The sequence below is a fragment of the Plecotus auritus genome, assembly GCF_963455305.1.
Source record: "Plecotus auritus genome assembly, chromosome: 1".
In the NCBI taxonomy this organism is placed as follows: domain Eukaryota; kingdom Metazoa; phylum Chordata; class Mammalia; order Chiroptera; family Vespertilionidae; genus Plecotus; species Plecotus auritus.
Genome location: NC_137770.1, coordinates 217,299,525 through 217,324,655, shown reverse-complemented (window position 1 = coordinate 217,324,655; position 25,131 = coordinate 217,299,525). Strand labels below are relative to the sequence as shown.

The following is a 25,131-nucleotide window of genomic DNA, read 5'->3' as shown; positions in this document are numbered from 1 at the left end:
CTTCCGTGTGCAAGACACACACTTAGTACATAAGCCCCCATTTACAACCGAGGAAACAAGGGTTTAAGTGACCCACTCAAGGTCACTCCTATCAGAGTCACGTTGGTCAGGCCCTGTCTGGGTCCAGCGTACCTGTGCTTCCCACCATATCCCACTCTTCAAAGGCGTGTCACTAAATCTGTGCCATAGACTGCGGTTTTAAGACTAAAATATTTCTGTGAAGTCCCACACCTCTTAACAATTCTCTTTTTAAAAATATATATATTTTTTTATTTCAAAGAGGGAGAGGGAGAGAGAGAGAAACATCAATGATGTGAGAGAATCATTGATTGGCTGCCTCCTGCACACCCCCTGACTGGGTGAGAATCAAACACTGACCTCCTGGTTCATAGGTTGACGCTCAGCCCCTGAGCCACACCGGCTGGGCCTCTTATACAATTCTTGAAGCCAAAATACAGGCAAAATGCCAGATGACAGTAGGGGCCCCGATGATAATACCTGATACAATTAATACTATGTGACACCCCCAAAATCAAATAAGCTATAGCATATCTGTTTCTGATATGATGGGGGTGGGGTGGGGGCAAACAGCATCACCTGAAGGAACATAAACATACTCAATAAACTGCAAGTGCGTCCAAAAGTTAAAGGCCACCTACCTTCTTTGTTTCTGGTGCTGGAGGTAGTACTTTTCTTATACCTGAAAATGACAACAACAAGAGTAGGTCAAAATGCCATCTACCAATGATTGATCATCTTAAGGAAAAATGAAAATGAACACATAGGCAAGAAGTCCACTCTGACTCTCTCACTACGGTGCCTGTTGCTCGTATTAATATTTGCAACAGAATTTTAAAATGCTGTTCAAGTTGGTTTGTATTTCTGTCTTCCTGAGCAGGTTGTAAAGGCCACAGGGATTGGGGCCTTGTTTAGTCTTTGTAAACAAGTGGGATTATATCAAACTAAAAATCTTCTATTAAGCAAAGGAAACCATCAACAAAATGAAAAGGCAGCCTAGGAAGGGGAGAAAATATTTGCAAACCACATATCTTATAAGGGATAAACATATAAAATATACAAGGAACTCATACCACTCGATAGCAATAATAATAACAATCAAAAATGGGCGCAGGAGCTGGAGACATTTTTCCAAAGAAAACATACAAATGACCAACAGGTATATAAAAAGATGCTCAACATCACTAGTCTTTAGGGAAATGCAAATCAAAACTACAATGATATATCACCTCACATCTATTATAAGGGCTGCTATAAAAAACACCAGGGATAAATGCTGGTGAGGACATGGAGAAAAGGGAGCCCTCGTGCACTGTTGTTGGGAATGTCAACTGGTACAGTCAGTATGGAGGTTCCTCAAGAAAATAAAAATAGTTCAGCAATACCACTTCTGGGTATATACACAAAGGAAAAAAAATCAATACCTCCAAAAGATATTTGCGCCCTAACCGGTTTGGCTCAGTGGATAGAGCATCGGCCTGCAGGCTCAAGGGTCCCAGGTTCGATTCCAGTCAAGGGCATGTACCTTGGTTGTGGGCATATCCCCAGTGGCGGGTGTGCAGGAGGCAGCTGATCAATGTTTCTCTCTCATCAATGTTTCTAACTCTCTGTCCCTCTCCCTTCCTCTCTGTAGAAAATCAATAAAATATATTAAAAATAAAAAAAAAGATATTTGCCCTCCCATGCTCATTGCAGCATTACTCACACTATCCAAGGTATAGAAACAACGTAAGTGTGTTGAAAATGTGACATACAGGGTGTCCCAAAAACATAAATATACACTTTAACTGCTGGTAGCTCAATTGATGTTTCATTCTTTTCAGCCAGACTAAGCTTTGAACAAAGGAATTTCACCCTAAAATGCTCCTGGAAGTTTGAAAATGCAGTTGAAGTACAAACACTGCCTTTATAATTATGCAAAGTGTCCCAAAAATGTATATACAGTTTAACACCTAATAACTCACTTAATTTTCACTCTTTTTCAAGTTTAACTGATTTGAAATAATGGATGAACCAGACTAAGCTTTGAACAAAGAAAATTTATCCACTAGACTTTTTTATGGGGACACATAAAAGATAAAGTTGACAGTGCAAAACTGGCAATAGTTGACGAATTGAGGGCGCACAAATACCAAACGAAATGATTCCTGATTTGCGATTCCACTGCTTCGCATTACCAGCAGTGCCTGGACCAGAACGGTCATCGGTTTGAAAACAGGCATTGACCAAAAAAAAAAAAAAAAAAAAAAAAAAAGCATTAATTTCTGTAGATTCTTTCAAATTTTGAAAATGAACTGTATGTTAATAAACACTGACTTTATAATCATTCAAAGTGTGTATACATTTTGGGGGGATACTCTATAGGTGTTACCCATATGGTATCAGTTATATGTGGAATCTTAAAATAAAAAAAGTCAAACATCATAGAAAAGTGAGCTGGGAGTAGGAAAACAGAGATGTTAGTAAAAGGGTACAACTTTCAATTGTAAGATGAACAAGGTCTGAGGATCTAATGTATACCATGGTGACTATAATGGATAACTCTGTAGTGTTTAAATGAAATTTACGAAGCGAGTACAACTTAAATGTTCTCACTCGTACACAGAAAAGGGTAAACATGTGAGGTGATGAATGTGTTAACTCAATGGGAGGAATCCTTTCACAACACATAAGTTTTTCAAATCATCACATTGTATCCTTTAAATACATTACAATTTTATATGTCAATTATACCTCAATAAAGTTGAAAAAAAGGTGATGACAGTGCCATACTAGTCTCACATTTTTAATAGTCACTTTTAGCAGGCTTCCACATTGTGATAAAAGGCCCCACAAATTGATTAGACATTTGGATTCCATGAAATGGTCCCACTGCTAACTAAATATAATTATTCTTACAAGTACACCTGCCCAATGTTTTCGCTGTGCTACAAAGTGCAAAGGCCACACTTAACCAACCTCAAAATCAAAATCATGTCACTTTCTCACTACACCAATAATATGTACATCCTGAGCACAATATAATCATAGAACAAAACGAATACTTACTACTCTCAAAAAGATTATATTTTTCACATCCAGGTGCTAGCTTTTCAGTTTGTCTGCAACACTGATAACTCCCATCTGCCCAAAATTTAGGATGATATTTAATCATAATATTATTGTTGTTCTTTATTTCTGCAATTCATAAACACATTAAATGATTAGTGAAATAAGGCAGAGATGGTAATGTCTCCTTAGTAACAGTCAATCCTTCTTTATTTCTCAGATTCCATATTTATTATGAGAACTCCCTCATAACATCATCCAGCCCAGCATTCTGAAAAATCCATGTGGCTCTCTTTTGCCTCCTTTTTTGGTGAAGCACCCTTGTTAGCAGAAGTAATCTGGGCTACACCGTAATGGATAAACAAAGAAGTTAACCCACCACCATTCTGTTTTACAGAAGAAGCAATGAGGATTGTATGGGACAAATCACTCATTTAAATACTTTAAGCAAAGTCAGTTCATCCACACCAAATGTTGACTACCTTGTCAATGTCTTAAAAAAAATATCAAATCCCGTTATCATAGAAGCCCAGTGTTTTATCGCTTTAAATATATCATGCACTAAATAAAAGCATACTTTTCTTAGAAACTATGTATATGCCACTAGAAGGAATCAGATTATAAAAAAAGAAGTTATCTTCAATATGTATCACTTAGGTAACAGAATGTCCTTGAAAAAAATACTTATTGTATAGTAAAAGATTATAAATGCAAGATACATTAGCTGTGTTTCTATTTTAGTGATAATAATGGTCTGTCCTAAAATTATATACAGATTAATATTTCATTATAGGAGTTTTACCTTCTTTCAACTTCTTCACCCACTGGTCCCTGCTTTGTGCACTAGGTGCAAAAATGTAAAGTGTGTTAGCATCATGAACAACCTAAAATAAAAGATAAGATGGAGTCGGTGAGAAATACTCAGACACAGACTTTGTTTAGCACAGAGCCCTTGGTACCACAGACACTGATAAATGATTCTGAAATAAGTGAATAAAAGTCAATTACTTGGGATCCAAAGAACCTAGATTCCTGCCTCACAAAACACATCTGTTTCTTTTTTTTTTTTTTAACACATCTGTTTCTTCATGTCTCCATCGAGTAGGATACACGTTTTGCAAAGGGCCATGCTTTACAGAAGAAAAGGTTATAGAGGCCAGGATGCTTCAGTAATCTGGTTACTTCCTGTGACCTAATTCACTAAAGCTCCTTAGGTAAACCTGGTATAACAGGGATGGTTCTCATCCAGTATTTTTCTCAATACTATTTAGATAAATGGACCACTCCTGAGGCATCACTCCTGTGCTTTATTTTTGCCACTATAAATAATTGCAGTAGCTAACTATTAAGCACTGACTATTCTAATTCTATGCTAAGTGCTTTACACACCTTAACTCAAGGATTCCTACCATTAAGGTATCAGTATTTTATAGATGAAGAGACTAAGGCCTACCCATGAACTCTTCACTCCTGTGTGACACCAGGAGGCACCATTCACATAGAATGCACTGTGAGCGGTACCCATAATGTTGTGCTCCTTAACTTACTTGTCATTATTTGGCAGGTATTCCAGAAAGCCACAATCCTGATTCCAAAGCCCAAACTTCTTACCAGTGTCTCTTTTAGAGGTAACTTCTGTCGAACAACTGAATAGTCTTATTACTCATGCTTTTAGTATCCTATATAATAAAGAGCTAATATGCTAACTAGACCAAACAGCAGAACGACCATCTGGACAACCTTCTGGATGAAGCCGGGGCTGTGAGGGCTGAGCCCCTTGCATGAATTTTGTGCATTGGTCCTCTAGTTAATAATAAAATTAAACCTGGGAAAGTAACCCAAGAATTTTATCTTTGGTCTTAATGTCTGTCACAAGGCAGAAACACCTTGATTGTGTAAAAAATATATATGGACAATGGAAAAAGAAGGGGACATATGTAATACTTTCAACATAAAGATTTAAAAACCTATATAATAAAAGCCTAATATGCAAATTGTCCCGTCGATGGGGAGTTTGACCAGGGAGTGGGACCGGCCAACCAACTGTGGGAAGGGTGGCCCCGGCCAGCGGCAGGCAGCCACTAGGGACCCTACCTGTGCACAAATTTCATGCACTGGGCCTCTAGTATCTATAATAATAAAAGCATAATATGCTAATTAGACCGAACGTCCTTCCAGATGACCTTCCGGACGAAGCCGGGGCTGCAAGGGAAGCCTGGGTCCCGGGTGCCAGAGAAAAGCCAGTGCTGGCAGCTAGGGGAAGGAAGGCCTACTTTTGCGTGAATTTCGCGCATTGGGCCTCTAGTCTATAATAATAAAAGCATAATAAGCTAATTAGACTGGACAACCTTCCAGACGAAGCCGGGGCTGCGAGGGCCAAGGCAGCTGCCACGGTTGCCTCGGGCCGCAGCTGCGAGGCCCAAGCCCCTTGCACGAATTTTGTGCGTCGGGCCTCTGGTATATACGTGTGTGTGTGTGTGTGTGTGTGTGTGTGTGTGTGTGTGTGTGTATGGCTAGCAACCTCTCTTCACCACATCCACAGCCACTGGATTGAACACAAATAGCTCTTTCAAATGGCTGTTCCTGGCCATCTTCATTGGTAATTCCCATTCATTTCAATCAAATAAACTTAGTCTAAGAGCAATGTGAGCACCATAGAACAATAGTGTTATATTTCATTCAGTGATGAATTCATCCAACTAGCATTTTGATGGGGCTACACAGACACAAAAGCATATCAAACAAGAACCTTATTTTCAAGACACGGATAGAAATACTTTATAACAAGACAGAAGATGAGACATGATAGAGAGGTAAAGACAAAGCACTAAGAGAGATGTGGGGATCTATGTTGCCTCGTTTGGCCCATGATTTTCACACCTGTGATATTGTGATTTATATTAAGAAAATAAATATCCATTTGATATTCATCATGGTTCCTGGCACAGAAATCCTAAAACCCTTGGAATATCCAGTGCCTACAGTGACAAAGATGTCTTTTGTTGTGCTAATGAGGTAACTTCCTGGAAAGTACCTAAGCATGAGGGCTGGTTGTCAATAGAGCCAACCTTGTGATTAAAGGGTTGGCACTTCCAGTCCCCTTACCTCACCCCACCCCAACTCTAGGGAGGGGAGAGGGACTAGAGACTGAGTTCAATCAGCAATGGCCAATGATGTCATCAATCATACTTACGCAAGGAAGCCTCCATAAAAACCCTAAAAGGAGCAGGTTCAGGGAATTTCTGGGTTCGTGAATATGTGGAGATTTGGGGAGAGTGGAGGACATGACACCTCCATGCCCTCTCCCCATGCCCTGTCCTATGCATCTCTTCCATCTGGATGCTCCTGAGTTACATCCTTTTATAATAAACTTGTGATCTAGTAAGTAGAATATTTCTCTGAGTTCTCTGAGCTACTCTATAGCAAATTACTCACACACAAGGAGGACACTGAGGAAACCTCCGCTCTATATAGCCAGTAGATCAGCAGCACAGGTGATAACTTGGAGTTGCGACTGGCATCTAAAGTGGGACCTGTCTTGAGGGACTGAGCCCTTAACCTATGGAACTGATGCTATCTTTGGTCAGATAGTGTTAGAATTGAAATGAATTGTAGGACTCCTAGCAGGTGTCAGGGAATTACTTGGTGGTGTGTTAGGAAACACACAATAGGGTGGTGAAGGCCTGGGGTGGGGCGGGAACTGGTTGGTGTAGGTCAAGGGGGAATAAGGGGGGAACATTGTAATACTCTCAACAATAAAGATAAAAGAAATTAAAAATAAATACATACATATATATATATAGAAAACACATATACACACATTGGAATTGGTTGTCAGAATCTTACCCAGGGTCATCAATGCAATCAACTCTGTTCCTATGAATTAGGTAAAAATGTACCATGAAACAGTCTTTCTGAATTGAACAGGGGTATTTGGAAAGAACTGCTAGGGCTTTGAACCCCCAGAAACCTGGGTGTGTGGTAATAATTCATTACAATAATCCACTTTACTACGTCTTTACATCAGGCTAAGCACCTACATATACTGTCCCATTTAACCCATGTGGCAGCCCATGTCTCTATTAGCAATAGGACCCTCATTTTCCAGATGAGAAAACCAAGAGCTTACGTCATCTGAGTAGGATCTGTTTGACCTCCAAAGGCTCTTCTTGTTCATGTTTCCCCCAAACACCTTCATGGGGCACCTTGACCAGTTCCCTGCTAGAATCTGTCGTTTCAGGGTCCAGTCCAACTTCTCCTCAAAACTCACCTCTTGACAGTATGGTGAGCCTGTAACTTGGTTAAAGTTTGTTCAAGGCTAGCCAATCAGAGGAAAACCAATCCAAACACAGAGTTCTGACAACCAAGACTAATACATTACCTAGCTAACTCGGGACATTTATATTCCTACAAAGAAATATCTACAGACAGCACCCTCAACCCAAATGATAGCCATGACTTTGGCATCTCAGGCAAGCTGGTGGGTGAGCTATCTAGGTCCAGTATCGCTCTCTCAGCAAACCCCGGAGCACACCTGGAAGCCACCTCTGTGTCACCCACGCGGACAGCTGACTGGGGCAGAGGACATGCAGCGAGCCACGTTCCGTTCAGTATGTGCCTGTCTTCCGGTGAGTCATCCTGCCCTAGCAGACAGTGTCAGGGAGGGAAGAGCTTTGCAGACCTTGAGGCACAGAAGCCGGTTCAATGAGGAAGAAATACACCACAACCACCACCACCCCCTTAGTAACATTCCTTAGGAGTTACCCTCCCTCCTATTTGCATCTTCATTCACTCATTCCTTTATTCAAGAGACCTGCACAGACAATGCATCTAACAGCTGTTAGACAGACAGATGTGGGTTCAAAACTCAGGAAAGAAATGCCACCTCCTGGGGAACCCCCTTGCCATCAGCAGACTCAGCTCAGGAAGCAGCTGGCTCCTCCTCCTATGTCCTCTGTTCCTTCCTGGGCGAGAATAGGCTGAGGTGGGAAGCAACCTCTTTTTCTTTCTTAGTGTCTTTTAAAAATGTCTACTTCTACTTTTCTTTTCTTTTCTTTTTTCTTTTTTTGGCATTGCATCCGCATGTGATACAAACTTTCACTGTGAAGATGTGAAACTAGAACCCAAACTTTAAGTTATACTTAATAAGGGATTATTTTTCTACCTTTTAAATCTTGCTGGTTTAAATCACATAGTTAAAGCTCAAGTTTACCTCTTCTTAGTTTTTAAGATGGTTTTTAAATTTTTCTTGTACTTATTCATCTCAACAACTAAAAATGATTCTAGGTGGAATGCTTCCTGCTCTCATATATTCCTCATCATTCTAAACCGATCCAAAGTGTGCAGAGCAGATCTTTCTCTTGGAAAACAAAATTCCTAATCCTGAGCCTAGATCATGAGAACCGCAGCTTCCCATACCCATCTGCCACCCCGCAAATGTCCTGCAGCCATCAGAAGTGTGATAGGAGTGGTTCTCTGCTAAACGTCAAATCACACACACACACACACACACACACACAATTACACATGCGCTTAACATACTTAATCAAGAACAAGATTTCAATTGGGCTTACTTCGAGATCTGAGGTAGGGGTAGTGTTAATAGTAGCAGTGAGAGAAATAATAATAACAACAATAATAATAACTATTACAGTAGTTAGTTAGTTATTAACAAAGAAAGGGAGCAAATGAAATCAGACATTAAGCCTGATTAGCTAGGTAGGGCAGTTTCACAGACTCCCCAAGGGACAGCCGCTTCCTCCACGAAAGGGACTTAATCCCCGGGCAGACAGGAAGAACTGCTTTCCACACTCCCCGGGGGACAGCCTGCCAGTGCGCTGGGGTGGGATGGGGCAGGATGACACAGTAGGGGAAATGCCTCTGCTGAGGCATCAACAGAAACCATATGACAAGCAGGACCATAAGGTATATGCAGTGGGAGCCCAAATGGCAACACAAGGGGGAGGAGTCTAGCCTGGGGAAATTGGGGGGTGTGGGGGGAAGGATAGGATAAAGGCAAGTTAGAACGCTGGAAAATCCAGGCAAGGGATTGGATGGGGGCGGGCCAGCACAAGCCAGAGAAGAATTAGGGAGAAGATTGGACAGTTTGGAAGAAAGCCTGCTTGTTTCCGAAACCAAAAAAATGCATGGAGGATTAGTAAGGGTCCCGGGCAGTTGCTGCCCACCTCTGCATCCCCGAGGGCATATTATTTCTTTTCACCCCCATTAAACTTGCCACTACGCTTAATTTCTCCCACACGTGTGCCCCTTGAAGTTCTTTTTTCGCAACACTGCAAGGACCCATTTTCTCTAGCAACACAGCTAACACTTACCTTGCTTTCACTGTGTATCTAGGCCAGGGGTGGGCAAACTTTTTGACTCGAGGGCCACAATGGGTTCTTAAACTGGACCGGAGGGCCGGAACAAAAGCATGGATGGAGTGTTTGTGTGAACTAATATAAATTCAAAGTAAAGGAGCGGAGGGGAGAGCAAGAGAACCGGATAGAACAGCCGGATCCGGCCCGCGGGCTGTAGTTTGCCCAAGGCTGATCTAGACTATTTATACATCACCTTAGTTAATCCTCACACAACCCTAGGAAGTGAATGCTAGTCTTATTAGTATTCTCATTTTTCAGAAGAGGAAAGAGGCACAAAAGCAGTTAAACTTGCACAACGTCACAGAGCTCATCTGCGGCGAATCAGGTGGTGTGGCCTCTGAGTTGCCTCTCTAAGCACCACACTGTCCCTCCTCTTCAAGCAAAGAAATGACAGATCTCAAGTGAGGGACTGGGAAAAGGAAAATTAATTGTAGTCCCTCCTCCTCGTGTGTTATTCTCACCAGAGTGAAAATAAGCCAGATGCCGCTTTAAAGCTTGAATATCTTAATCTCCCCAACTGGTAAACGTTTATTTCAAATGTAAACTGATAAATTCACAGTAGCAATGAAAAACAACCAAGCTCTCCATTGTGCTACTTTGTTGAAAACACTTTTGCAACTTTTCCTCTTAGCACACAGTGAGACCACAGCCCTGGGTAAAGGCGACTTGCACCGGAGATGCTCATTACCCAAAGGAAAGCATGACAATGTCCTGGACCAGAGAAGGGTGGGTGGGTGCTGGAGAGAGGTCCTGTCTGTCTGCTTCCAGGTCTGAATACCAGGGCCCAGCTCTGCTCTCCCGGTTCCCAGGGCACGTGTGCACCGTGAGGGGCAGGGAGTGACAAGGACGCTCAGGACGCCACACGGATCCTCCTGGGAGTGACAAGACATGTGCGTTGTAGGGAGGTTTTTTTCATTCACAAAATGACCGTGGACGAGTCATTTAACATCTGTGAACCTCAGTTTCCTGTCATAAATGAGAATAGTGTATTTACCTCCCTTATATACTAGTAAAAGAATCATTGTGAAGGAAAATGTGAAAAAACATAACCTTTCTAAAAGGCACACTTTAAGGGACATGCAATGCTAATATATTTTGCATCACAAGCAGCATTTGAATCTCATTTTTGTTCCAGAGGCTCGCGCCTGCCCCTTCTCCGCTTCTTAAATTCACAGAAAACACCTCACCCCACCTTTTTCCGTCTCAGTCTCCACTCCCTTTCCTAATTGCTCCGACCAATCTGAATAATAAGTAGCACGTTAGGTCTGGGGCTTAGAAACTCAGGGCATTGGTAGAACCTAACAGACCAAAAACAAGAATAAGAAAATGTTCCAGCCTGGCAGGCATGGCTCAGTGGTTGAGCATTGACCTATGAACCAAGGGGTCATGGCTCGATTCCAGTCAGGACACATGCCCAGGTCTGGGGCTCGATCCCCAGGGTGGGGTGTGCAGGAGGCAGCCAATCAATGATCCTCTCTCATCATTGATGTTTTTATTTCTTGCTCCCTCTCCTTTCCTCTCTGAAATCAATAAAATATTCCTTTAATGTTTCAACCAAGACTTAAAAAGTTTATGAAAACACAATTACCATCAAAGTACAAATGAAACTGAAAATCAACTACCATATGATTCAGCAAGCCTACTTCTGGGTATTTATCTGAAGGAAATAAAATCTGGATCTTGACACTATCTCTGCACTGCCATATTCACTGTAGCATCATTTGCAATAGCCGACATATGCAAACCACCTAAATATCCAGACAGATGAATGGATAAAGAAAAGGTGTTGTGTCTATATACCATGGAATATTTTTCAGCTTTAAGAGAAGAAGGAAATCCTATTATTCTTAACAACATGGATAAACCTGGAGGACATTATACTAACTGAGATAAGCCAAACACAGAAAGATAAACACTGTATGACCCCACTTATATGTGGAATTTGAGTTAAAATCACAGAAGCAGAGAATAGAAGAGTGGAAGTCAGGGGCTGGGAGATGGGGAAATGTGGGTCAAAGGGTACTGGAGTAGGCAGTTAGACAGACATGAGCAGAGAAAAGACAATGGGCCAGGTACATATAAGGTCACCAGGCGGAAAGCTCCAGGTGCCTAGCAACAGACAAAACTGTGAAAACAAGTACCTTGCCCCAAGGGTAACCTTTCCTCCCCTAGCATACCCCTGGTCATGCAGTTTAACCCCCTGACCTCCCACAGAGCTGGCCAGGCAGTTCGGATCTTCCTCTGACCTCTCCTCCCTTGGCATGTTGCTAGTCATGTGGTAGATGCCCTGGGGGAAATGGATAAGGGGGCCAGAGAACAGCCCTTAAGCACTAAGCCCCCAAGACATGAGGTGCTGACCCACATCAGATACATCTAGGCCTCGGTTGTGTTTCAGCTCCAGGCCCAGAAAAGCAGCAAATCCAGACAAGGGATACCATGGCTGACACCAGATCCAGCTGCAATGACTAATGACCCCGGTGCCAACCAATCAGTGGAGACCACGACGCTGAAAGGACACACCTGGAGAGCTGATGAATATTCTATGGCAGCGGTCACCAACCTTTCAGACCAGTGGTAGGTGACCGCTGTTCTTTGGAATCCTCCCCTGGCCTCAGATAATTTTATCCTCAAGGCGGAGGACCCAGTGTGGCTCCCACTAGGTAGCATGCCCACACCCCTATGTTGAGTTTCCCTTCTCCCTCTCCCTCTCCCTCTCCCTCTCCCTCTCCCTCTCCCTCTCCCTCTCCCTCTCCCTCTCCCTCTCCCTCTCCTTCTTTCTCCCATAAGCTCTAAGGGCCCCTTCTTTTGCCTCTGTAACTTGTTTCCTGAGCCCATTTCTTCTATGACTCACTTCTACTCCTGTGACTTTCTAAATAAACTTTGCTTTATAGGTTGAGTCTTGGCTCTGAATTCTTTCTTAGCCAGAACTCAAGTACAGAGGTTGCTGAACCCAGGTCTGGTCTGACTCTACGGGTCTAACACCTGGCGTCGTTATCGCCGCCAACAGTACCGAGTGTTTCGGTTACGCAAGCTGAGAGTCCTGGAGCTCTAATGCACAGCATGGTGGCCACAGCTCTCCATACTGTACTGGATACTTGAAATTTGCTAAGAAGGTAGCTCTTACGTGTTCTCACCACACGAAAATGGTATGTGAAGTGATGGATATGTCAATTGCTTGGCTGTGGTGATCATTTCACAGGGTATATACATTTATCAAAACATCAAGATTTTACACCTTAAATATATACCATTCCGATGTGTCAATTATACCTCAATAAAGCTGAACTTTTTAAAAATCAACCACTAAAGCAATGACAGGAAACGGTAATGTCAAATAGTATGACTAAAAGCCCAGAATTACACTGCCACAGAACGTGCCGGCTCACCTGAAATGGATATTTATTTTGACAGGGAATGACACCGTCATCATTCTTCACTACTTCCACACACTTTATTTTTGAAACATCAATAAATCCCTTTCTGTATTTTTTCTGTTGAAAGAAAGAAAAAAAAAAGAACTATAACAATCATAATACATAAGAAAATGTGATTAATGGTAGCATTTGTCAATGAAATCACTGACTCAATATATTATAATTTTTTAAAATTATTCAAAACACTAACACTGTGAGAACTATAATCAAAATAATTAAATCCTTTAATTTCTAAAGATGAAATGGTTCTGTCCTTGCCCCCCAAAAGCTCTGGAACAGAACAATGGACTCCCTCTCATTGTTGCCTTCCCATCTCAGACACACATCTTAACTTCTTCAACTTCTTTTTTTTTTATTCTTTATTGTTGAAAGTTTTATATATGTCTCCTTTTTCTCCCATTGACCTCTCCCCGCCCACTCCCGTGCCCCTTCTTCAACTTCTTGATGAGAGCCCCAAAAAGATAGCAACAATTACAGAATCAAACTCTAGCCAGTTACCTTTCCCCTCCAGTACACCGAACCAGGAGGACGCAAGGTGGCCTCAGCGCGTCCACATGAAGCCTCCACTCAGACTCTGACTGAAGGTTCTACTTTCTCCCCTATCGCCCACCCTCCCCCTGCACTGCAAATCTCCCTGCAGCAAACACCTGATGACATATCAAGACAGCCCTCCCCCCAAAAAATCACTCACACCAATTGAGATTACTCATATGAGTAAACTCAGATTTGAGAATTTATCCCAGGAAAAAATCCAAAGGAGTACAAAGTAGTATGTGCAAAGATAACTTGATATATGGTATCCATTAAAAATACTGCAAATACAATGTAGAAATAAAGAATATTCGCTGAATAATATTAATTGATACATGCCACAGATAAAGCTGTATAAAGACTAAGGCTACTTAGGGGACGGGATGGGGGGCAGATATACAGAATAGAAGAAAAAATAGACAAATGAAGAAGTATAGTTAGTATTGGGGGATCTCAGCCATTCCCTGGCCCCAGTCATTCAAAATTGCTTCATCTAATACTTTGAAATGCCCCTCTGGCCCCAATCTTTGGGCCCCCTACCTGCTCCCAGGAACCTGCTCAGCACCCTCACTATCACCAAAGGACTTTCAGACCTGCCAACTGTCCCAGGCCACCAGCTCCCATCTGACTAGACTGCTCTGGGGGTCATTTCACCAGTACGTCCCCCTGCCTTGCCCTCCCCTCCCTGCTTCTTCTCTCTCTCTCTCCCCTCCTCCCCTCCTCTGACCTCCTCCCCTGCCCTACCCCCACGCACCCCCCCCCCCCCCGCCTCACTAACCCCCACACATCCCTTGACATTTTTGCAGCCCCTCTTCATACCTTTCCCTGTTCCCGCATGCTGGGCTGCAGAAGGTCAAAAGACAACACTGTCTCCTTGATGCTTAGCCAGACCTTCACTGCTATGTCTTGGTTCTTCTGTGTGTCTCCAGCGGAGAGAACCTGGTGTTCTCCATGGAACCACGGGTCTCATCGGGACACAAACCCTTCCCATTCCCCTTCTCGCAGGGGACAACTGTGAGAAGAGAGCTGCCATCCCACAGGCACACCCCCAACTCCCCCCTCCTGCAGGTCAAAAGCATTTTAAGGTTTCCCCTTTCCTCTTTCATCCTGTTCCTAAGAGAAGATTAACAGGATACAACAGTTAAGATACTGTAGGTGGTACTTCGCAGAAGACATTTCCCTTTATGTGCTCACAAAATTCCCCTCCTCTTACAGATGAGGGAACTGCAGCTCAGACTATTGACACACATTACCCAGCTGACCCCGGCGTCAATTAGACCCTGGGATGCCCCAGCGGCAAGCAGGTGACAGAATTAGTGGAGACAAGTCCCCAAGGGGGCAGCAAGGCTTCTGGGCATGGACTGAGCCGCAGTCAGGAGAGGGAGAGGGAACTCTCCCCAGCCATGCTCTTCCAAGGCATGTCCTTCTCCTGCCAGAGCCACCTTCTCTCCCAGCCACACCAAGGGCCCTTCTTCTGGCCCTGCCACGGCCGAACGCTTCTCTTTCCTTCCTGAAAGGAAATGTGCTCACACCCTCAGCCTTTCATTTCCTTCCCGCCCACTCCTCCTTCACCACGTGCAACCTGCCTCCCCGTCACCACAGCCCGCTACAGCCATTCTCAACGACATCACGTGAACAAACCCAACCGTCTTTGCTCAGTGGTCATCGGCTCACACCTTCCTGAGACATCGGGGCATGCCGACACCCTTCGCCTTAGGGGCCTTGACTTGGGGCCCTCTGTTTTCCCTTCTCGCCCTCCCCTCTGTTTCCCACAAGACACACCTGCCCCGTGTCAGCAGCTGTGTCCAGGAATACACCAAGTCCAGATCGGGGAAGCTCACGTCCTAAGCGTAGAGTCTAACTATTGTGTCGTTTAATCCTCAGAGCCACTCTGTGAGGTCAGCGATACTAGACACATTTCACAGATGGAAGACACTAAAATTACACAACTTTCCCATATCTACCTCTGAAACAGAAAAACAGTACTTATTATACAGGGTGGGGCAAAAGTAGGTTTACAGTCGTGAGCATGTGATACACGGAGTTTATCCTTGTATTATTATTGTATTATTTTCCACACAAACAACTGTAAATCTATTTTTGCCTGAGCCTGTAAAATATAGTAAGTACTGTATATTAGAAAGATGTTAAGAGACTACAGAGGAAATCTGGCTTAAATGACGATTTAGGCAGAGAAATTCTGATGTATAATGGGGGGGAGGGGAATGAACAGCACACGTGAAGAAAAACATACTCCAGAATGACCTCAGTTGCCTCGTCTGTAAGATGGAAATTATAATAGTATCTACTTCATCGATACTATTGCAGAGCTCTGAGAATTAAATGAGTATCTGTAAAGTGCTTAGAAGAGTGTCTGACCTGTAGTACGGCATCTGTAAGTGTTTGCTACATAAAATAAGTAGTAAAAAAAAACAAAACGATTTGACGGCTGATGCGGGGAGGTGATCGATCGGGGTCAGCTCATAAAGAACCCGCAGCCCCGTGCTGAGAGGTCTGGCCAAACAGGGCCACCCACCCCGTTCCTGGGGCCTGCACCAGTCAGTGGGCAGAAGGAAGTGCCAGAGCCCCACCCTCCTATTGAGTCACACATCACTGCAGAAGCCTCAGAAAACACTAACAGGAACAGAGGGTCAAATGACCCTTCATCCCCAACCCTGGAGAAAATCACTGCTGGCATCACGGACTTTTTCAGACATTGCTCTGGGATCATGGACCACCTGCCAGCTCTCGCAGCCCTCGAGCCATGGGCTATGTACGGTCTGCTTCCATGACACCCATCTCCACCCACCGCCTGCCCCCGCGACTCAAGGCAGCTGTTAGATGCAGTCCATCAATACAGAAAAGGGGGTGACTTTTATAGTGAGTTTACTTACACCCCCTAAGTCCATGTTCTGTGATATATAATTATGTTGCTGTACTAATATTTGGGCTTATGGATCCAAATACCTTGCTATGAAGTTGGAGGATAAAAGTTCAAATTTAGGTTGCTCTTCCTTATGTTAGCCATCCCACCAGCAAACACTGATGAGATACCCGGCACCGTGGCTTCCAAGTTCTGGAAGGGATGAGGGTCTCATCTGGAGGGGTTCACAATAGCATGGTGGGTGGAGGGGTTGAGGGGATGATTCGGCATCGAATAAGATGAAGTCAGCGAGCACGTGGCAGGCTAGGGAGGGGCAGTGGCTGGGCCAGGAGAGGCTGAAGACGTTTCAGGGAGGAAGTGATATTTGGATTTGGTTTTTAAAGAGAACGTGAAGAAGAGTTCCAAGGGGGAGCAAGGGAGGGAGGAAGCATTGATTTAGGGAACAGAAAGAAATTCATTATAATTGAAGCTCAGAGTGGTTCAGGGGAAGTGTAGGAAATGACACCAAAAAGGCTGAGACCAAGTTAGAAAAATGCTTATATGCCAGACTAAAGAGTTTGATTTATTCTTAGCGGTTCTAAGTGGGGAGTGAGGAGTGTTGAACTGAGGTTTGTTTTCAAAAAGATATTAATGGCAGTGTGAGGGATGGGTGAAGACAGGTGGCTAGCTGGGAGACTGCTACAGAAGTACAGGTGAGGACCCGGCTGGCCTAGCTCTGTGGTTGAGGTTCATCCTATGAACCAGGAGCTCATGGTTCGATTCCCAATCGGGGTACAGAACCAGGTTGTGGGCTCAATCCCCATGTGGGGCGTGCAGGAGGCAGTTGATCAATGATTCTTTCTCATCGGTGATGATTCTATCTCTCTCTCCCTCTCCCTTCCTCTCTGAAATCAATAAAAAAAAATGTTTTAAAGAGTTCAGGAAAGGGATAATGAGGTTGTGAGCCCAATAAGTAAGGTGAGAGAAGCAGGGATGCTAGAGTATTAGGAGGTAGAGTCCACATGACTTTGTGATCAATTAGAGTTGGGATTAAGAGGGGAGAAGCCGAAGTTAGGGAGCCTCGGGGATTTTGAGTTTGAGTGCCGCAGACAGATACCGTAACCCACAATAGGACTGCTGAGGGAGAATCAGGTTTGAAGGCAAGGCTGGGAATGCTGTGTGAGTTGACTATTGGACAGCCAGGTGGATATGTTTGCAGGGAGCTGCTCAAACTCAGAAATGCTCAGCACTGTCTTTATAGAGTTCAAGAGAATTCTGCTTTTCATAAGACATATACAGTATATTTAGTAGTACATGATTCCAGACACACCTCAGGGTAACCCTGAGAGGTTAGGCAGGACATGTACACCCCAAACATCTTGCTTCTTCACACCTGGCCCTCACACTCTGGTTAAGCAGTTAATACCGAGAAAGGACACACAGCATACAGTTTATCTCCACTTCTTCTCAGAATTCTTTCGATGAGAAAATTACTTCATGATTACTGATGTGTGCTATGTATTATTGTTAATATTGCGGCCCAAGAAGAAATATTCAAGATCATTGCTTTTTTCACGTGAAGTTTTTCTTCTATTTCTATAACCTTCACCCTGCCCCCTAGACTAAAAATCCCAATGAAGCTGAGACCTCCTCTTACTCATCTTTGAATCCTCCGAGCTGAGAAGACTGCTTGGCATTTAGTTGACGTTTATTAAGCAGTATGTTGAGCCGGTCTGCAAAGAAGTATGAGTGACACTGTGTGTGTGTGTGTGCACGTGCGCACGCACACGCACACTGCGGCCAGTGAACTTGTCCAATGGGGGAGGCGGGGCCTGCCAACCTCCTGAAGCCCCTCCCCCTGGCTGGCCCCGCCCCCGATGGGCCCCCACCACCCCATAGGCCTGCAGCCCCTCCCCCCAGCCAGCCCCGCCCCTGATTGCCCCCCACCCCAATAGGGAGAGGGGCTGGCCAGCCAACCTCCTACAGCCCCTCCCCTGGATGGCCCCACCCCTGAAGGTCCCCCACCACCCCGATAGGCCCACAGCCACTCCCCGCAGCCAGCCCTACCCCTGATAGCCCCACCACCAGCCCACCACCGCAATAGGAACCTTTGGCCAACCTCCTGCAGCCCCTCCCCCCTCCTGGCCCCATCCCAGATCATCCCCACCAACCTGATCAGCCCGCGGCCCCTGCCCCAGCCAGCACTGTTCCCGATCGCCCCCCACAACATCGATCGGGGGTGGGGCTGGCCCGCCAACCTCCCATGGCCCCTCCCCCGGCCGCTGACCCCGGATCAGCACCCCCCCCACCCCATTCAGCAGTGAGGTCGGCCGGCCCACTGCCCACAGCCCCTCCCCATGGCTGGCCCTGCACCCAATCAGCCCCCCCACCCCAATCGAGGGTAGGGCCCACCAGCCAATCACCCGCAGCCCCTCCCCCAAGATAGCCTGGCCCTGATCAGGCCCCGATTGAGGCAGGCCAGCCGGCTAACCTCCCGCCATCTCCTCCTGCCAACAGGCCCGGCCCCGATCCGCCCCAATTGGGGCTGGGCCAGCCAGATCCCACCCATGCATGAATTCGTGCACTGGGCCTCTAGTCTATAATAAAAGCGTAATATGCTAATTAGACCGGATGTCCTTTCGGACAACCTTACAGATGAAGCCAGGGCTGTGAGGAAAGCCCGGGTCCCGGGTGCCGGCCAGCAGCCAGAGGGAAGCCCGGGTCCCAGGTGCCAGAGGGAAGCCAGTGCCAGCAGCCAGGGGAAGGAAGGCCTACTCTTGCACGAATTTCGTGCATCAGGCCTCTAATATATATATATATATATATATATATATATATATATATATATATCCTTTCTTGCACATCTTTTGTACATTTCACAAAGCTTGAGATCCTGCCCCCCAGCAAGTCTTACCAGGTACAGTGTTTTCCTTTAATTTCCAGAATACTCAGTATTTTTAAAATATCAATACTAAACTAACAAAATTAAATTTTTTTTAAATATATTTTATTGATTTTTTACAGAGAGGAAGGGAGAGGGATAGAGAGTTAGAAACATTGATGAGAGAGAAACATCGATCAGCTGCCTTCTGCACACCCCCTACTGGGGATGTGCCCGCAACCAAGGTACATGCTCTTGACCGGAATCGAACCTGGGACCTTTCAGTCCGCAGGCCAACGCTCTATCCACTGAGCCAAACCGGTTAGGGCCAAAATTAAAATTTTTAAGGCACACAAGTATCCAGGGCCAGCCCCAGGTGAATTTGAGAAGTCAGCTGTTAATCTTCAAGATACTCGCATGTCCACCTTCCATACTCTTCCCTCTGGATGTCCACTCTGCACAGTGAAAGATACACCAGAATTTCCCTATATACTGCAAATGATCCTCCCTTTTCCCATCACAACTTTTATTCCTAATGTGGCAATTCCCAGCTGCCTGCCACAGAAGAAAGTTACTGCATGCATCACCTCTGCATTGCAATAGGACCTCGGTAGGGAGCACGAGCCTTGGAGACAGGCAGACCCTGACTCTAGTCTCTGCTTTGCCACTCAGAAGTCCATGGCGGAGGGTAAGCTGTCCCCTCTCAGGTCCTTTCTCTGTAGGAATAGGATAATACTACTCACATAGTTAAGCTTTTAATAGGAATAAAGATAAGCGTATGTAGGTGCTCAGCACAGTGTCTGGCCTGGGAAAGTCACTCCCTAAATGGCAACATTTACTATTAATCAGTTTTCACAACAACACTGAGAAGTTGTTAGGAAAGAGCAGTTATGAGATTGGCTAAGAGGCTGAGCCAGAATTGAACCCAGATCTCTCAGCACCACAGAAGCTTTGACCTGACTCCAGGTCTCTCAAGCTAGAATATTTTGGGATGCTTAGTATAAAAAAGAAAATTATTATGTGTCAAAATCTAACAAGTATAGAGCACTCCCTATGAACTCGGCACTGTACCTCTTCATGTGGATAACTCAGTTCTCCTCATATAACCGGAGAACTCTTGCCACCCCGTTTAACAGATGAAAAAAATCAGAACTGAGAGAATATAATTAACTTGCCAGAAGTCATAAAACCAAAAAAGGTGAAAGTAAACCGAGATTTGACCTCTAATTCCAACCCTGAATTCTTAACTGCCCATATACCTTGATACCATTTTACTAAGTACAAACATAAACTCAGTGGAAATTTCCTATGCTTATAGCTCTTTTTTAAAAAAAAAAAAAAATTTTATTGATTTTTTATAGAGAGGAAGGGATAGGGATAGAGAGTTAGAAACATCAATAAGCTGCCCCCTGCACAACCCCCACTGGGAATCGAGCCTGCAACCAAGGCGCATGCCCTTGACCGGAATTGAACCCGGGACCCTTCAGTCCACGGGCCAACGCTCTTATCCACTGAACCAAACAGGTGAGGGCTATGCTTATAGCTCTTAACAACTAAGACCAAAGTAAGTTCACAAATTAAATACAAACGGAGCTATACAATAAGTAAGATATAAATTAACCCCATTATTTGACTGAGGTGGATGGAAGGGCTGTTTGCTGGAACTGAAACCCTCTCCCAAAGCCAGTTCTTCCAGTGTCCACGTGCTCTGTGCCCTGTGATGCCCTCTTCTGCCCTTCCAATTCCAGCCACGGGACCTCTGTTTGCACATACCCTTGCCATCCTATCATCAGGCCTCCATTTGGCACCACTAGATTGTTTTGTGTTCATTCAGCCTGTTCTTTCTCAAGAGGGCACAACAATGAAAACAGATCACAATTATAAGCCCAAAGATGGGTGCTGGCATGGCAGAGTTTAGAGACAAGAGACCCTCCAGAGAATACAGACAAAACACACGTTACATACAATAATATATCAATAAAATTCCTAGAACTTGCCGTCCTCGGCAGATGGATAGCACCAACACCTACTGCTAACACCACATGCCAACGCGACCATCCCTTCATTCAGCCACATTCACCAAAGATTGATCCTGGCTTCCTTCTACCTTCAGCAAGGCCTAAAAACCAAAGGATCACGGTGGAGATTTTTTAAAAGTGCAAAATTTCTTAACCTTAAGGATTTTACAACCAGACATTTGTTAAGGTTAAAGAGAGGAATGATGATATGGACAATAAAAGTTCAGATGGGTCAATACTAAAAGGCTAAGGAGTTTCAATCAACTCTTGAAAAAGAAAGAAAGATGACACATTCTACACTGAAAATTGCAAATGAGCCAAAAAGCCTATTCTGTACATAGGGTAACTCTTCCCTTTCCACTCAGAACAGAGTTAAAAGAATAGACCTCAAGTGCAGCAGGACACATCAACCACGAGACACAAGGAAAACCTCAGGAGGGATTTTGCCTTTTTCCTGTGCCTATTGGGAATAATTTTAATGGAGACCTTACTGGTATCAAGAGAAGTAGAATAAATAAAATATAAAGTCCTTTTCAATTTGATGGTTCTATAATCAAATGCCCTCTCTTTATCAATGACTAAATTCTGGTGAAAAATGAAAGAAAGCAAAAATGAAAACTTGGCATCCTAATATTTTTTCTTCCCTTTAACCAGCTCATAATCATAATTACTGACATAGGCACTTCACATTTTGTAAAATGCTTTTAAACTAAAAAAATAAATAAATAAAAAGCACATTTACATTAAGAAGCCAGTAGTTATAGACATGGGCATGAAGATTTATGAAGATGATGACTTTTAATGTAATATCCAGAATAAAAACAGGGTGTTGAAAAATCTTTATAAATTTATAAGGAATCAAAAGGCAAAAAATTACATTTCCAAAATCACAGAATAAACTTCATATTAGATTGTGCTGATGTAGGTTATTATGAAGTTTCTGAAGTTGGTTTGTTTGTTGTTTTTTGTTTGTTTTTGTTTTTTTACTGAATTTAAAGCTTTAGCTTTAGCTTGTTTGTTTTTTCCTGAGTGGTCATTCCTCTTATGATTTTCCTAAACTCTTGGCAAACCCTCTTCCCAGCTCCCCAAGGGCACTTCTAAAAACTAGTACCAGATATGTTTATGACAGTTGAAAGCAAAACATACTAACATTTAAGTGTTTTTAAATAAATCTAAAAGTGATTTACCTATTATGATTTTTAAAATTAGTAAAAAAAGGAATGAGTTATATAGAAATGAATGTATATGGATCCTTCATAAATTTCATGTAACTTCCAAATTCAAGGAATTCCAGAATTAATACATTCAATCCAAAGATTACAAATGTTTTGGAGCAGCGATGGTGCCAAGGATCTGAGATAGCCACATTTTCCTCTTCTTCCTCAGTGCCCAGATAGGCTGCATTTTTCCATTCATTCAGGCAAGGCCACAGGACTGAGCTCTAGTCAAGGGAGTGGAGATGGAAGTGATGAAACTCCACTGCCTGCCTCTAGAACCTTCCACCCATTGACCATGTTCCATCTCCTCCCTTGCCTCCCAGTTGGATGTAGAATACCCAGTGGAAGATTCCATAAGACAAGACTACAAGATGATGGACTGCTAACAGGTACAAGATTTCTGTTTGGGGTGATGACTATGTTCTGAAATTGATTGCAGTGATAGTTGCACAGCTCTGTGGACATAATATAAACCACTGAATTGCACAACTTAAAAGGGTGAATTGTATATGAATTATATATATATATATATATATATATATATATATATATATATATATATATAAAGAGACAGGGTCCATAACATCCAAAACAACTGAACAAACGACTGAACACCAGGCTGCACGCACAGCAGGCTCGGGTGGGCGGGGACTGGTGAGCGGGCTGAATTGCTGACCTCTTGGTCCCTCCCCCCCACAGCTCCTGCGGGCGCCACGGCGACCCAGCACTGACTGCCACCACCGCAGGCACCGCAGAGATCCAGCACTGACTGCCAAGGGGGCTGTGGGCCCCGGGATGCCATGGTGCTGTGGCAGGAGGGGGCTATGGGCCCTGACCAGCCGGGGTGCGGTGGAACTCTGGGTCTCACGCGATCGGGGGCGTGGCTGGCCTTCAAACCGGACCTTGACAGGAGGAAGGAGGGAGGAGGGAGCCCAATTCCTCACAGAATCGGCTGTTGGATAGCTTGCTGTCAGCAGCCTGCCAGCCAGGAATCCCATTCACCTGCACCCCAGACCCCGGCGATCAGGCAGGCAGAGGCAGTTAGGGGAGAGCAGTTAGGGGCGAGATCAGGCCAGCAGGCAGAGGCAGTTAGGGGTGATCAGGCAGGCAGGAAGAGGCAGTTAGGGGCAATCAGGCAGGCAGCCAGAGAGGTTAGGGGCAATCAGGCAGGCAGGCAGAGGCAGTTAGGGGCGATCAGGCAGGCAGGCAGGTGAGCGGTTAGGAGCCAGCAATCCCAGATTGTGAGAGGGATGTCCGACTGCCGGTTTAGGCCCGATCCCATAAACCGGCAGTCGGACATCCCCCAAGGGGTCCCCGATTGGAGAGGGTGCAGGCTGGGCTGAGGGAACCCCTTCCCCCCGTTGCACGAATTTCGTGCACTGGGCCACTAGTATATCAATAAAGCAGTTTATAAAAACAAACAAATAACAACAACAACAAAAACAATGGTACAACTAGATGGAAGGAGCCTGGATCCCTGAATCTCCATGTGGAAGGTAGTTAAACATAACGTAAGCAAGAAATAAACTTTCTATGGTGCAAACTGTTGGGTTTGAGGGGACTGTATATTACAGTAGTGAGCTACCTTGAATAAGAATATACCATATCTCAGCTACTTGATACTTCAGACTCTGTATCCAGAAAAGGAACATGTTGAACTAAATCAGTATATGTGAAAGCATTCTATATGTTGTTAACTGAGGTGGTTTCAGGTGGGATTTGAACAAACATTTACTTTTATTGTATTTAGTTTTATGGTTACCTTTTATTAATGGTTTTTCACTTACTTAAACAGTTTTCTTTTAATAATTAGTGTATTTAAGGAATAAATGTGAAATTATTCAAAGGAAAACATTAAGCAAATTACATTACTATACACATGGTACAAATATATGTCAAAATCATGTAAGTCATATGCATAAAGACTGAAGTTTGGGCAATACTGGGTTAAATTATCTCTTTATATTCAAGTCTAAGAGTTCTTGATTTTTTTGTATTTGTCACTGTATTCCTCCACCACCTGCTCTGCCTGGTATGGTTCCCACGGCATGAGTTAATTGATTTATGTGAAGCAGGATTCGGTCCACAGGTATACATTCAGCTGGAACCCCCATGAATGTCACACATAATGATTCTTAGCTACCTCTCCTCAGTAACAAGCATTCTGACACAAGTCCCAGATGCTTACTTGTTCCTACCACCATCAAGTTTCAATATCAGAAAACAGAGAATGAATTTTTATAGCAACATTTTGTTTCTGGGACAGACTTCCCACCTGGACACATTTCCTGCCTAGAATGGTGCATGGGGAAATGTTTTACTGGGAAATAACTTATATGAAACTTGGTGTTGGGAGTTAGGCTCTGAATCTGGCAGCATAGGTAAGAATGATGAGATTCTCTGGGGTAAACTTAAAAATCCTATCTAATAAAAGAGTAATATGCAAATTAACCATCACTCTGCTACACCCACAAGTCACGCCCATCAGCCACGCCCACCAGCCAATCAGGAGCAAGTATGCAAATTGACCCAACCAAGATGGTGGTTAATTTGCATATCCAGGAGTAGAGCGAAGACTGAAGACAGCGTAGAAGGAAGCCAAGTGTTGCAGAAGGGAGCGAAGCTGCGGAGAAGCAAGCAAGTGGGGCTGTGGAGAAGGGAGGGAAGAAGGCGGGGTGCGGGAGAAGGGAGGGAAGCAGACCGCATCAGGAAGCCCTACTGCAGGAATCTTCCTGCAACAGGCC

General features: G+C 44.1%; 1 protein-coding gene across 3 annotated transcripts in view; it reads right to left on the bottom strand.

The window, feature by feature from the left end:
- TEC (tec protein tyrosine kinase) overlaps positions 1-25,131 on the bottom strand; it is a gene marked incomplete at both ends in the record, with an annotated part of 92,036 nt that overhangs the window by 23,788 nt on the left and 43,117 nt on the right. For 2 of the 3 annotated variants that reach the window (XM_080678473.1, XM_080678474.1), the window contains 4 exons: positions 660-700; positions 3,067-3,195; positions 3,869-3,950; positions 12,830-12,934. In XM_080678473.1, the coding sequence (XP_080534599.1) occupies positions 660-700; positions 3,067-3,195; positions 3,869-3,950; positions 12,830-12,934 (357 nt within the window). Of the gene's footprint in view, positions 1-659; positions 701-3,066; positions 3,196-3,868; positions 3,951-12,829; positions 12,935-25,131 lie in introns of those variants that run through there. The other variant, XM_080678475.1, reaches the window with a different exon arrangement.